Source organism: Necator americanus, chromosome V (assembly GCF_031761385.1).
Source record: "Necator americanus strain Aroian chromosome V, whole genome shotgun sequence".
In the NCBI taxonomy this organism is placed as follows: Eukaryota; Metazoa; Nematoda; class Chromadorea; order Rhabditida; family Ancylostomatidae; genus Necator; species Necator americanus.
Genome location: NC_087375.1, coordinates 1,074,602 through 1,087,623, shown reverse-complemented (window position 1 = coordinate 1,087,623; position 13,022 = coordinate 1,074,602). Strand labels below are relative to the sequence as shown.

At 38.6% G+C, this 13,022-nt stretch overlaps 1 protein-coding gene across 3 annotated transcripts in view; it reads right to left on the bottom strand.

Annotated features, from left to right (window-relative positions):
- Positions 1–13,022, bottom strand: part of RB195_012620 (uncharacterized protein) — a gene marked incomplete at both ends in the record, with an annotated part of 62,839 nt that overhangs the window by 10,959 nt on the left and 38,858 nt on the right. For all 3 annotated transcript variants that reach the window (XM_064202075.1, XM_064202076.1, XM_064202077.1), the window contains 26 exons: positions 48–226; positions 307–432; positions 1,453–1,628; positions 1,708–1,834; positions 2,012–2,163; positions 2,904–2,989; positions 3,079–3,217; positions 3,401–3,520; positions 3,596–3,785; positions 3,881–4,118; positions 4,263–4,615; positions 5,000–5,171; positions 5,237–5,317; positions 5,375–5,492; positions 5,594–5,793; positions 5,876–6,017; positions 6,745–6,875; positions 7,047–7,145; positions 7,202–7,354; positions 8,389–8,550; positions 8,638–8,772; positions 8,897–9,003; positions 9,092–9,277; positions 9,346–9,493; positions 10,380–10,510; positions 10,572–12,956. In XM_064202075.1, the coding sequence (XP_064057956.1) occupies positions 48–226; positions 307–432; positions 1,453–1,628; positions 1,708–1,834; positions 2,012–2,163; positions 2,904–2,989; positions 3,079–3,217; positions 3,401–3,520; positions 3,596–3,785; positions 3,881–4,118; positions 4,263–4,615; positions 5,000–5,171; positions 5,237–5,317; positions 5,375–5,492; positions 5,594–5,793; positions 5,876–6,017; positions 6,745–6,875; positions 7,047–7,145; positions 7,202–7,354; positions 8,389–8,550; positions 8,638–8,772; positions 8,897–9,003; positions 9,092–9,277; positions 9,346–9,493; positions 10,380–10,510; positions 10,572–12,956 (6,236 nt within the window). The remainder of the gene's footprint in view (positions 1–47; positions 227–306; positions 433–1,452; positions 1,629–1,707; positions 1,835–2,011; positions 2,164–2,903; positions 2,990–3,078; positions 3,218–3,400; positions 3,521–3,595; positions 3,786–3,880; positions 4,119–4,262; positions 4,616–4,999; positions 5,172–5,236; positions 5,318–5,374; positions 5,493–5,593; positions 5,794–5,875; positions 6,018–6,744; positions 6,876–7,046; positions 7,146–7,201; positions 7,355–8,388; positions 8,551–8,637; positions 8,773–8,896; positions 9,004–9,091; positions 9,278–9,345; positions 9,494–10,379; positions 10,511–10,571; positions 12,957–13,022) is intronic.

Here is a 13,022-nt window from a genome sequence, read left to right as displayed (position 1 = left end):
TCTCACAAGGAAAGAGCAAGGAAAAATAAAGTGATAACGAAACAAACCTTGCAAGTGTACTGTCCTTGATTATTCGCTTGCGCATCGTAGAACTTCAAAAACGCAACTCTTCCATCAAAATAGCTTCGAACATTCCTGCTTTCAGAAACGAGTTTCCCATTGTGATACCATTCAATCATTGGGGTTGGTGTTCCATCCACTTCTAACTCAAGGATTTCCCGGCAACCTTAATTAGGAATTCGGATCAATCGATCACACGTGACAGTTGAATGTCTGAACTCATGGATCAGAGAAAAAAAAACAGACCAGCTTGCACAATTGTGTCCACAAGCGGTCGTGTAATTATTGGAGCATGAGAGTCATCCGAAACGTATCCAATGGATTCACTGGTGCTACGACTAGGACTTCGTGATATGCTCGGGGTGGCATCACCTGAAAGGTGCGAGGCGTAAAAAAAAACTCTAAATAAACTAATAATAATAAAGTTGTAGGCAACATCAATGAAGGAATAGTCGTCCTATAAGGGTCAATCGAAGGGGTCAAACGTCAAATGAGCCTATTGGCGGGGGAAACTATCAAACCGCTCAATGCCTGAATTCCTTTTGGGAAAAGAACGAAAGAAGCGTTGTTGGAAAACAAAAAAAAAATCAATTCTAAAGCAAAAATTTCCAAAAACTGCAACTATGTTTTAATTTGTATTGATCAGTGAAAGCGAGAGTGACAAGAAGTCTGAGGTCCCGCCGCATTAGCCGGAGGTTCAGGCTGGGGACTGGTAAAACAATAAAATCTGAAGTACCATCAACCCGCTGGGGATGCACCAACGCGTCTGACAGCAATTCGGAATCATTGAGGTTTTACGCGAGTGAGCGCCGATTAAATACTCATTGGTTGATTGATCATTGTTCATTGATCTATTTTGAGTTTCATTATCGCAGTGTCACCAGTTTTTCTTTCTTTTCCCATTCTCTTTGCAATATTTATTTATGAAAATATGTAGGTGGGCGTATCGATAAGCAGTAAAATGTGGTCGGACCATAACTATGTGGGATTTGTTTAGGATGCTCGACGCGATACGATGCGATGATCTACAATCGGAGGGTAGAGATCCATGAAAATCGATCAGAACCCCGCCGTGTAACCGCAACAGTTCGTCGCTGACCTAGGGATTTTATTTTCATCATAGTAGGGGACCAACGGTTTCCACCACGTAGCAAAAATCGCTAAGGTTAAGTATTTTACTACTTTTTTATTTATTTTTTATTTTATTTCTTTTTTATCTTCAGTTTTTTTTACGACTAGTTTATAAATCCTTTGCCCTTTCAGTGCTTAAAATGTCTTTAACTTCTCATAGAGAACAGTTCTGACAGAGAATTCCTGGATTTCTTGAAAATCTGGTAGGATTTGTATATAGCTCTGGTTACTTTTCGATTTCTTCGTGGATACCATACTCACCTGTAACTTTCACATAGCACTCGGTTGTATCTTTGCCCAGCGCGTTCACCGCTTCACAAGAAAATTGTCCGGAATCCGTTGGTACAGCGTTCATGATATTCAACCTGGCTAAACCTTTTCTGTCCGTGTACTGTAGCATACGATTTTCTATTACAAGTTTCTGACCATCCTTGTACCTTAAAAGGAGTACATCACTGCCGCGACGAATCATAAGTGTATTCCTTACACAGAAAATAGAAAATCTTTAACGATTACCATGAAATATTTGGATTAGGTTTTCCATTGAAACAACATTCCAGAAGAATTTCTTCTTGTTCATGAGCGGTAACATCTGTTAGCAAAAGAACGAAATTAGGGGGTGATTGATCGGCTTCTGTTGACGCTGGAAAATTACGCCATTTAATCCTTATTCTCTCTAGTAGTACATAAAAGTGAATGAATTAAGAGGAGTAAGAAGACTGAATGAAAAATAAAATAGAATAAATGATAGAAATAAAAACAAAGTAATAATAAATAAATAAAATAATTAATAAATTTTAAAAAAATGAAAAGGACATACATGTGATGATCACATCGCACTCTGACCGGGCAATACCGTGAATGTTCGCCGCTTCACAAATATAATGACCAGCATCTTCTGGTGTCGCTGAGGGATTTGAGAACGTACAGACTCCGTTTTCACATTTTATCGCCTTCTCAGACGGGGATATTCTGAAATATTATCTTTTTAAAGTTTTAAGTTTTTAGAAATGAATATAGTGACTGCTACAAGGATATAATCCGTCAGAAATTAATTGCTGTGGCGGTGAAAGGGAAAACCACAAAGTAACTACGGAAATCGTTAAAGTAAATCAATTTGTTTCCTTTTTTATCAGAAGTTAAACCTTAGGCCAGATCAATACCAACAGATCCTATATTTTATTTATATTTTTTATTTTTATTATATACTTATATTACTTTATTTTTATTTATTTACTTTACTAAAGCAACCATCTGAATTTTAAGGACAGAAAAGCGATAGGTAGAAGGGTTTCGTGAGATTTGAGACTTAGCTCAAGCAATTGAGAACACGGCACTTTTTTGTCGAACTTAACAAAAGAAAATTAAATTTCCGAATTCTTTTTCTTCGTAAAGTTATTTTTGGATTTATTTAGATTTTTATTTAGAGGCACAGGGCCCAAACACGTTAGCTACAATCAGGTCAGTCATTTAAGGGTTTAATACAGTTAAGGATCGAAAATTCAATGAAAAGGATCTTCCATGTGGTGGAAAATCTGAGACCCAACGGAGAAAATCGAGCAAAGGTTCTCTGAATCTTATAAAATCAGAAAACTTTACTTCACTTTTGGTTTTGCAATGGTTTTTCTTAAAAAGCTTAAGTGAAGTAAAGCACAAAAGAAATTAAAATGAAAAAGTGAAATTTCATGGAAAAATTCATGAAATAGGTATACCTTAAACCGTCTTTTAGCCATATAACCTTCGGATATGGAGTGCCAGTGACAACACAGGATAAAACTATTTCAGAACCTTCCGAAACCTAAAAAGAACCATAATTTATGCAGAAGCCATGAACCGATGTGATACCAACTCGACAAATTTTTCATGTTAGAAAAAAAAACAACTAACCTCTCGTGGATTAGGAAGAGGCATTGTGAACTTTGGAGCTTTTGATTCATCAACTTTCTTACTTCGTTTATCCTCAAGCTCCTCAATTCGGACGGAACAAACACTTTGAGCTTCACCAACCACATTTTTAGCCCAGCATCTGGAAAAACACATACTTTTCGTGGAAAAATGTCCATAAAGATAGGAGGCGATCTATGAGCTTGTGAAATTACTGAAAAGAACAGAAAATAAAGAATAGGAGAATATATAAATAATAAATAAGAATAAATAAATTCGTATCAGCTTCCAGATGAAACCAAACGTGAAATTTCTGACTGCGTACCTATACTCTCCGCTATCTTCAGCGTATGCGCTCACAATTATCAACGAATATTCGCGTTTCTCATCCTCAAACAATATTCGATAACGATCCGAATGCTTGATTTCTGTGCCGTTGTAGTACCTCAAATAAAATAAGAGCTAATCGAGTGCTGAAGGCGAAGGTGAACCGAGACAGAAACCCCAAGGCACTACCAACCAAATGATCTCAGGTGCTGGATTTGCAGCAATCTTAACAGGTAACGTGAGCAGTTCTTGCTCTTCACATCGAATATCCTCTAGCGGTTTTTCGAACGTGGGTCCCATAAAGCCATCCGGAATCGTCACATCCACTGTGCAAGAACATTCACACTTCCCCATGTCGTTTCCACCTATGACCTTCCATTCGCCTTAAGAAACACGTTAATGAGAATTAGGATTTTTAAAACAAATGATCATTATCGATTTCAGAATGGAGTGAGTTGGAAAAAGAACAGCAATCTACCTTGATCACACGTGCTTGCATTGTGGATAATGAGCTCAACGCTATCCTTTCCTTGTTTCTGGATGTAATGCTCATCGCTTTCGCTAATTCTCGTCCCGTTGTGCCACCATTCAACTTTCACATCGGGTGTTGTTCCAACGGAAAGTTTTAGAGTCTCTCCAAGCAGCACGGAACAATCTCTCAACGTTGGATTGAAGGATGGGGCTGCGCTAACCTTCTCTGGTTCCTCCGCAGTCACCTAGACATGACGAGTAAGTACTCATGGGCAGAAATTTTCACAAAAATAGGAAATGATTCTGCTATGGTTCTCCTGTATTCGGTGAGTGTATTACTTTACAAAAAAAAGAAAAAATGAAGTGAGTCAACCGGATAAAAGCCTTACCTTAGTGGTTTTCTTCGTTTTCTTCTCATCTTCAGTTGATTTCTTCTTTTCTTTTCTTTTCTCCACTACCATCTTCGCCTCAGTGGTGATAGATCCAAGTTGGTTTGTAGCTCTACAGGCATAGTTTCCAGCATCGGATTCTTCGATATTTTTCACCGTCAACTCAGCAGTTCCATCTTCGTACAACGAATCAAACTTGATCGATGGGACGTCCAATTGCTTGTCATCCTTGAACCAACTGATTCTCGGTGAAGGTATCGCATCAACTTCACATGAAAGAGTCGCTATCAGATCTCCAACATGGGCGACGATGTCTTCGAGTTGCTTCTTCAAAGCCGGAGGGTAGTCACTATCTGTAAAGGTGTTATTCCCAGTAAGGAATATGTACATTAGAGCTTTGAAGGGATCACCCCGCGAATCTGAGGTGGTACGGATTTCAGGAGGAGTATTCATATACGGGATCGTAGATTAAGGAGAGGAGGTGATTCCGTCCATTTTTTCCTAATTGCCGCAAAAAAGAAACGACGCGGAAGATACGGCTTCGGGCGTTCTGGCGCACTATTTTCTATAAGGAGTTCTATTGGAGCGCGCCAGCCTTGTGCACGTGTCGCATCTTCCGGGGCGTTTTTACGGCAATTAGGAAAAAATGGACGGAATCACCTTCCTCTCCATAATCTACTATACCGTATACGTACAACCTCAGATTCGTGAGGTTTAATAGACACAAAATCACCAACCAAAACTGATGTTCCTCTCAAACACTCCGTCCATTGAATGCCTTCGGAAGATCGCTCCTCTGTTGGCCAATCGACCGATTGGAAGCAGATCATCAGACCATCTTCTAAGTACCATAAACTTTCTTTTCTGTTGAGGAGTCAATTGAGCACGCATTTGTGGTTCTTTGGGGGTCTGAAGAACGGGATTTTCTATTACTTAAAAATTTAATCAGAAAGTTATGTTTCAGCGCAACTTACGCTAATGAACGGATGTTGTAGCGCTTGTTGCACTGTCATGCGTTTACGCTTATCTTTTGCCATCAGTCGACAAATGAAGTCCTAAAACCTGGCAGCTTAGCTCTCGAATGTGAGCAGAACCGTCTGTTTAAAGTCTACCTTTGCCGTCTCAGAAACGTCATCCCAAACCGGATCATCGAAATCCCAATCTGCAGCTGAGACATTAGCCAGCGTTTCTGCATCCGTTTCTCCAAAGAATGGCGAAATTCCCGAGAGACTTAAAGGAAAAATTAAAAATTAAAGTAAATTAATTAATTTAATTAAAATGGACAGAATTTCAAAAGTGCCCAAAAAAGTGCAATTATTATATTAACTCACAGCAAATAGGTGATCACACCCACAGACCACATATCGGTGCTTAGCCCAACTGGTTCGTAGTTGACAACTTCAGGTGCGCAGAATTCCGGCGTCCCAAACAACAACTTCTCCGTTTTGTGTGGATCCAACTTCCGAGCTAATCCAAAGTCGATTAGTTTAACGTCGTTGGATTTTTTCGATTTGAGAAGGATGTTCTCGGGCTAAAAAAAAAAGTTTTTCTTCGATTTAAGCGATAATTGCAGGTGTCATATCGCATATGTTTGTTTGTTTGTTTGTTTTTACCTTCAGATCCAAATGTACGATCTGCCTGCTATGCATGTAAGCTAATCCTTCAAGTATTTGCTTCATGTAATCTCGGACTTCCTTTTCGCTCATCAGCATTTCATCTTCGACGATCTTATCGAGCAGTTCACCGCCAGATACACTGAAAATTTTTAATTAGATGTGTGGATTTTTTTTTCAAAATAATTCTATCAAAGATCTGCATTATCCAGTAATGAAAAGATCACAGCTATTATTGCAGATTAATGCACGCGTAACAGCTCAAATGATATGAAAACAGTGGAAACAATTAAAAAATTGAGGATAATTTTCAACTCAAATATTTTCAAAAATGATTTAGTTGATTGGAAAAGAAACGTGGCAATATTGTCAGTCATAAGCTTGACATTTACACCGTTTAGAAAAAAGACGAAAAAAACTTTAAATATGAAAATAATATAACAAAAAAAAAATTAATTTAACATATAAAAATAATGCATATGAAAACGAGTCATTGATCATAATTCCATATCCTATAGCGACTACGCTACTTTATCTTTCCTTGTTTACTAAATAATAAATAATGTTTACATAAATACACCCTCAAATGCCGAGGTTTCAAGAAGAGAGGACTTGGAGACTACGCTACTAACTTCGCGGTCAACCGTTATCATTTCGTCATCCAACAGCGTTATTCCACATTGGACCTACATACGTCTAAGATGCGGTTTAACTAAAGTCAACGACTATAGGTTAATCTAAGATCCACTTTAGGGTTTCGTTCATCATACTATGGGTACGCCCGTAGGAATTTCCGTAAGCTTAATTAAACGATTTCGGTTAGGTTATCGCTGTCTAGGAAAGCTAACTCGTATTAATTTCCCACTTACAATTCTTCAATCAGACAAATTTCGCTGCCAATGTCGAAAGCTTCATGAAGATGTAGAAGTTTGTCGTGTTGCAGCTGATTCATCATCGAGATTTCATGAAGAACATCCTCACGTTTTACTCCTGGTCTGACCTGGAATCCCAAAAAAAGAAGTGTTATTCACACTAATTTTCCTCAGTCATTCAATTCTTTAAGGATAAATAAATTCTCCTTGAACTTAATTCTAGCGCATACTTAACTGGTTACTGTTGTGTTCCTACTGAAGACATTGAAATTATAAGGCAAAGTTTTTTTTCTGCTCACCTGCACCATCTTAGCTGCCCACGTCTTACCAGTAGCCTTCTCAATTACTCTGTAAACTGTACCATAAGCACCTTGACCAAGTTCTTCACAGATTGTATACTGAAAAAATAATTTATACACATATCATATACCTTACATGAACTACTAACTATTACCTTAGCCTCAAAATCATTCGGAAGACGGTTTGCGTCAATAGCCTTACGATCCGATGGATCAACTTCGGCGTCAAGTGTTTCGTAGTTCACAGCGGCGGTTGCCTTATCTCCGTCAACTACCACTTCCTCTGGTTTCTCTCCAGGTTTTAGCTCCTGTGAAGAAAAAAAACATTTCTCATGTTGTTTCCGTTATTTAGATCTGGTTTAGAGGATGTGAAATGCTTAGGTGAGGCGGACACATTAGCAAATTTTTTGTTATCATTCTGTAACTCTCCGGAAGTAGCAACGCTGGAACTCCGACTTCTCAGCTATTGAAGTTGATAAATATTACTTTAAAAAAACTCCCACAAGAGTTTGCAATTCCGTTACCGTATTTCTTTTTCGTTTAAACTAGGTTTTCCGTGCTTACGTTCCATCTAAGTTAGTAAAAGTTTTACGTACATTTTCTTCACCGTCTTCTCTGCAAGAAAAACTTTAAAATGTTGCAATTATGAATTCATGTTTGTAAATTCCTACGAAAAATCACTGCCCTTTCATTTGTTCATTTTTCTTATTCTCAACCTTATTTGTTCTTTTTCTAAGAACATAGATGTATTAGAATTATATAGTGTAGATTTCTCATCAAAAAGAATATGTCGCCTCTAATAAACTATCTGCTTCTACTCTGGAACTCGAAACAATAATATGATCTTGCATTTCTTGGTGTGCTAATGATTTTTGACCACAAGATCCTATGAATAAAGAATAAGTGGAAATTTATTTTTTTATTTTTTTTATTTTTTCAATACGCTCAAAGGTGTGCCAAGAGTAAGAGGCAAGGAATGAATACAAATAAACAATAGAAAATCCAGCAACGAGAAAAGAGTAGAATGAGAATAAGCAGGGATAAGTCACGCGAACAGTAAAGTAAGGAACGATTTAGTAATTTACTAATTAGGAAATGATAATGATTATTTAAAAAAAAAACCATTCTACCAAGGATTAAAAATCTCATAACTTGATCTCATAGCAGAGACTTTTTCCCATTAACTATCTCTGCTGTACATTGTTCGCAACCTGGTAACTACAAAAATCCACTTTATCCGAAATTACGGTAATGTTAAGTAAATTTGAGGTGACAAGAAGCGTTCATATAGAAACCGGATCCTGATCTCCTATCGATGTCGCATAAAATAGTGGAAACCAACCTCCATAAGTATAGGTTCTGATTCCTCGGATGGTTCCGACAATCCAATGCTGTTTTCGGCTCGTACACGGAAAACGAACGTTTCTCCAGATACAAGGTTGAAAAGGGTCACAGAGGGTTCTTTACATATTTCAGCCTTCTTCCAAGTTTTACTTTTTTTCTTCTAAAAAAAAATTTACTATACACAACGACACGAAACACGAATTGTATGGGAAAGGTTAAAAACATTTCACAACAGAAATTAACTCACAGAACGCATTTCAACCACATATTGGGTTATTGGAGCGCCTCCATCCTGCGCAGGTGCTGACCAAGATAGTTGTAGAGAGTCCACACTTTGTTTATCCACACAAGGCTTGCCTGGGGGATTTGGAGGACCGGTCACCTTAATCGCATATTGAGACTTTCAGGGTTTTCTGTAGCGGTTGTGGTCAAATAACAAACGGCAATTATAACTTTATTTTTTTAAATTTTATTTTAATTTTTAATTTTTTTAATAATTAGCATACTTGTAGGTTCTTGGGAATTTCCCCGTCAGCCTCAATTGTTGGTCCAACACCAACTGTGTTTTCGGCCGCGATACGGAAACGATAACGGGTAGCGGCTTCGTCTATGTCTAAACAGCGTAGCGTAAGCGTAAGCGGTGCTACACAGTTGCGTCCTACGTCGTACGTCATAACGCAAAATAATCATGTCGAACATACCTGTCTTAAAGTATGTCTCCGTACATCTAGCAACAAAGTTCCATTTTTTCTTCTTCTCCTCGTATTTTTCTATATAATAACCCAAAATTGGAGTATTCCCGTTGGTCAGGGGTTCTTTCCACGAGAGATTGCAAGTGTTCCCCTCAATTTTGACGGTAAGAGGAGCTTCAGGTGCGGCAGGAACGGCTGAAACATGAACGGATTCCAGAAAAGCTGTCCCAAATGTTGATAATAAGCACATTAATACAACGAACATTTCACAATGAGTGTGATATCAGCTTCTGCAGTTCCATCAGCACTTGTTACCTTTAGATTGTACACACCACTGTGAGAAATTTCTGCATTTTTGATTACAAGTTGAGCGGTCCCTTCCTTACAAGATGAAATTATGTTTTTGCTTTCCTGAAAAACAGTCTAATTTGTATAGTTACTGAATACAGTAGGAATTACATATTGAAATTAGAACAATTAAATTAAATTTTCATTTTCATACATCAAAAGAAATTATTTCTGAAAAATTTTAACGGTGAACACTGCATACTAGAAGCACTAAAATATTATTTGAACTGTATCTTATTATTTAGGAAAAACACGACGCAAAAAAGAAATTAAAAATCAACATTATCAAGCAGATATGAGCACCAAAAATTCTGTATAGCCTATAAAAGGATGATGATGAAAAATTAAAAATGTAAATGGATGGAGAGAAACCATTTTTCACCATCTTCTTCGGATTTTTTTCTTTTTTTTTTGCATCATATTCTACTCTTACGATGGCTTGGTAAGTCACCTGAGAGTCTACTGAGAATAATCAGAGAAGACTGCTTAGAAGTAGTTCGGGTAGGTCAAATCAAAACGAACCATGTATTACGCCTTCACCACTATATTTTTGTCTTTATTAATTTTTTTTAAGTGTTGTCAGTTATGGTCAACACATCATACAAATCAGAAAATTTTCAAAGCTGGATTAGTAAACCATTTCTATCTTCATACATAGCACAGGCAGTGATGTATAATTTTTCTTAATTTTAATTAATTTTTAGTTAATTTTTCCATAGGAGAGGTACTGCACTCGGACATTAATATTCCATAATATTAGAAGAAGGAGGTTCTAGATTTTTCTAATGCTGAACTGTTTTCAAAATTTGCTAAAGTAACGGAACCACATCCAAGGTTAGGAAAGCTCAATCGAAAGTTTTCATGGAAAAACTCATCCGTTCCTAACAATATTTCGCTACTTTAATATATTCATTACTTATAACATTAGCCTGCTATTGCAATCCTTTACCTTGATTGGCTTGCCGTCCTTTTTCCATACGCATTTTATGTCCGTAGCTCCTAGAATATTAGCAAAAAGTGTAGCGGTTTCGCCAACTTTCACTTCGACCACTTTCGATTCGAGTTCTATGATAGGAGCCGCTGAAAAGAGGCCCAATAATGATTTTGAAGATAGTATGTTGTTATTTGTGAAGTGGTGTACCTGGAATTTTGACGGTAATCCAAACAATGGCCGTATCCCCATCGGCGGCTGTTCCTTTGCATTCATATTTTCCAGCGTTTTCACTGCTGGCAGATTTCACGTGAACAGTACTACGAGTCTTGGTGTCCTTTATGGAATAAGTGGAATCAAGAGAGTGACCATCTCTTGTCCATTCAAACTTCACGTCATTATTTGCATCTACAGTCAACTCAAAAGAGCGACCAGTTTTAACTTCAACGATTTCTTTGTTCGGCTTCAAAATCAGATCCGACTTCTTTGGTTCCTGAATCAGTTTCTCCTGCTGAATTTCTGAAGCTTGAGATGCAGTGACTGAATCAGAATCTGACGGCTGTTCTCCGTTCTCAACGACATCCTTAACTTTTGCTTCTGGGACCTTCTTCTCTTTTTTCTTCTTGGTTGCTTCTTTCTTCTTCTCATCTGCCTTTTCGGGTGATACTTCCTTCTTCTTCACTTCCTTCTTGTCTTCAGGTACTTTGTCATCTGCTTTGATTCCATCTAGCTTCTCAGCAGCTTCATCTTCTTCCTTCTTCCTATCCGCTTCGACTTTCTTTGTCACATCAAGCTTCTCAGCATCTTTACCCTTTTTCTTATCTTTATCTGCCTTGTCCTTCTTGGGCCCAACAGCACCTTTGTCCTCCTTCTGCTGCCCATCTGATTGGTCCTTCTTGGTTACGTCTAGTTTCTCAGCTACTCCATCCTCTTCCTTATCTATCTTTTCAGGAGCTGTTCCATCCAACTTCGACTTCTCCTGTTTTTCCAAAGCTTTATCATCTTTTTCTTCCTTTTTGACCTTTGGAGCAGCTTCTTCCATTTTTTCCTGATGATCCGCAGTCTCAGAAGCATCTTTCACTTTTTGCTCTTCCGACACGTCATCAACTTTACCGCCTTCATCAGCCATCTGAGCAGGTTTTTCTTTTTTCTGCACTTTACCCTTCTTTTTTGGAGTCTTTTGCTCCTTCTTTGATGCCTTCTGGTCCTCTGGCACTTCACCGTCCATTATCTTCTCTTCCTCTTTTCTCATCTCCTCAACTCCTCGTGGTGGTTCTCCATCCTTAACTGCTTCATCTTCAGCCTTATCAGACGCCTCTCCGCTTGCCTTTAATCCTGGCAGCCCGTCAGCTACCGTTTCTTCCTTATCATCCAACATACCATCGATTACTTGCTTTTGTTGGTCTTCAGGTTCATCTTTGTCGATCACTTTAGTCTCGGATACAAGCAAGATAGGAATTGATTCCTCGCTTGAATTCGATTCAGAGAAAGAGTTAGTCGCAATTACTCGATATGTATAGGAGCCATCTTCCTCCAGCGAATTTACGAATGAAGTCTCATGGATTGTCGCGACTTCGTCCCATTCACCAGAATCGTGTTTTTGTTCTAGTCGATAGAGAATGGCATCCTCAGTAGGATTCCACGATATGACAGCTTTCTTCCCTTCGAGCTCTGCGGTGGGTGCATCAGGCTTATTCAAAGAGACCGAAGATGTGCCGTCACTCTCTGTCTCCTCTTCCGATATGAGTACGTCAACAGGGTGACATGGTGGCCCTTCTCCGGCTTCGTTCATTGCTATCACACGGAAACCGTAGACCTGCATTGTGAGCAAATCTACGGCCTCAAATTTCAGAGTTCTTGCGTTCGTCTTACCTATTGTTCGCCATCTACTACTGTCAACTGCCTTTCTTTCAATAATGAACCCAGTGATTGGAGCTCCATTTGTTTCCGTAGGAACTTTCCACGACAAAGTTGTTGACTGCTGGGTCGTATTTGTTGCCTTCAACTCCAGTGGCTCGCTTGGAACATCAATAACATCAAGGTGGAATTCCTTATGAGCTACACCGGCACAGTTTTCTGCGGTGATCGAGATCGTGCCAATCTCATCTCGTGTCACGTCCCTCATGCGAACGCTGAACGTGTTCTCATACTCCTCCACTTCCACCTTAGGGCCACTCTGAACACGAGAGTTGTTGTGCAGAATGTTAACTGTCGGTTGTGGATGTCCATCAGCTTCGACGTGGAAGTCAAATTCAGTGTGAGCATGAACTACCACATTTTCACCGATATTTTCAAGTATCTTAATTTCAGGAGCCACTTCAAGATTTAAATGGGCAGGCGCAGAAGCGTCTTTTTCGTTCAGAGCTGCGTAATATTCTCCTATATCAGATTTGTCGAAGTTCAGTATCTTAAGTGTCGATACACAATCCTCCATCACAATGGCATATTTGTTTGTTTGTGGCCATATTTCTTTTCCATTTTTGAACCATAAGACTCTGTTGGCAGGTTTTGTCAGCTCGCATCTCAGCTCGACCGGTATTCCGAACTCTTTGATGATGTTGTCCTGAGGACCAACGCTAATGTGTGGTTCCTCTTCTGGAAAAAGAGGATTATTTCAAACTTTGGAATAATTAAGTTAGAAAAAGCTACAGAAAAATCGCA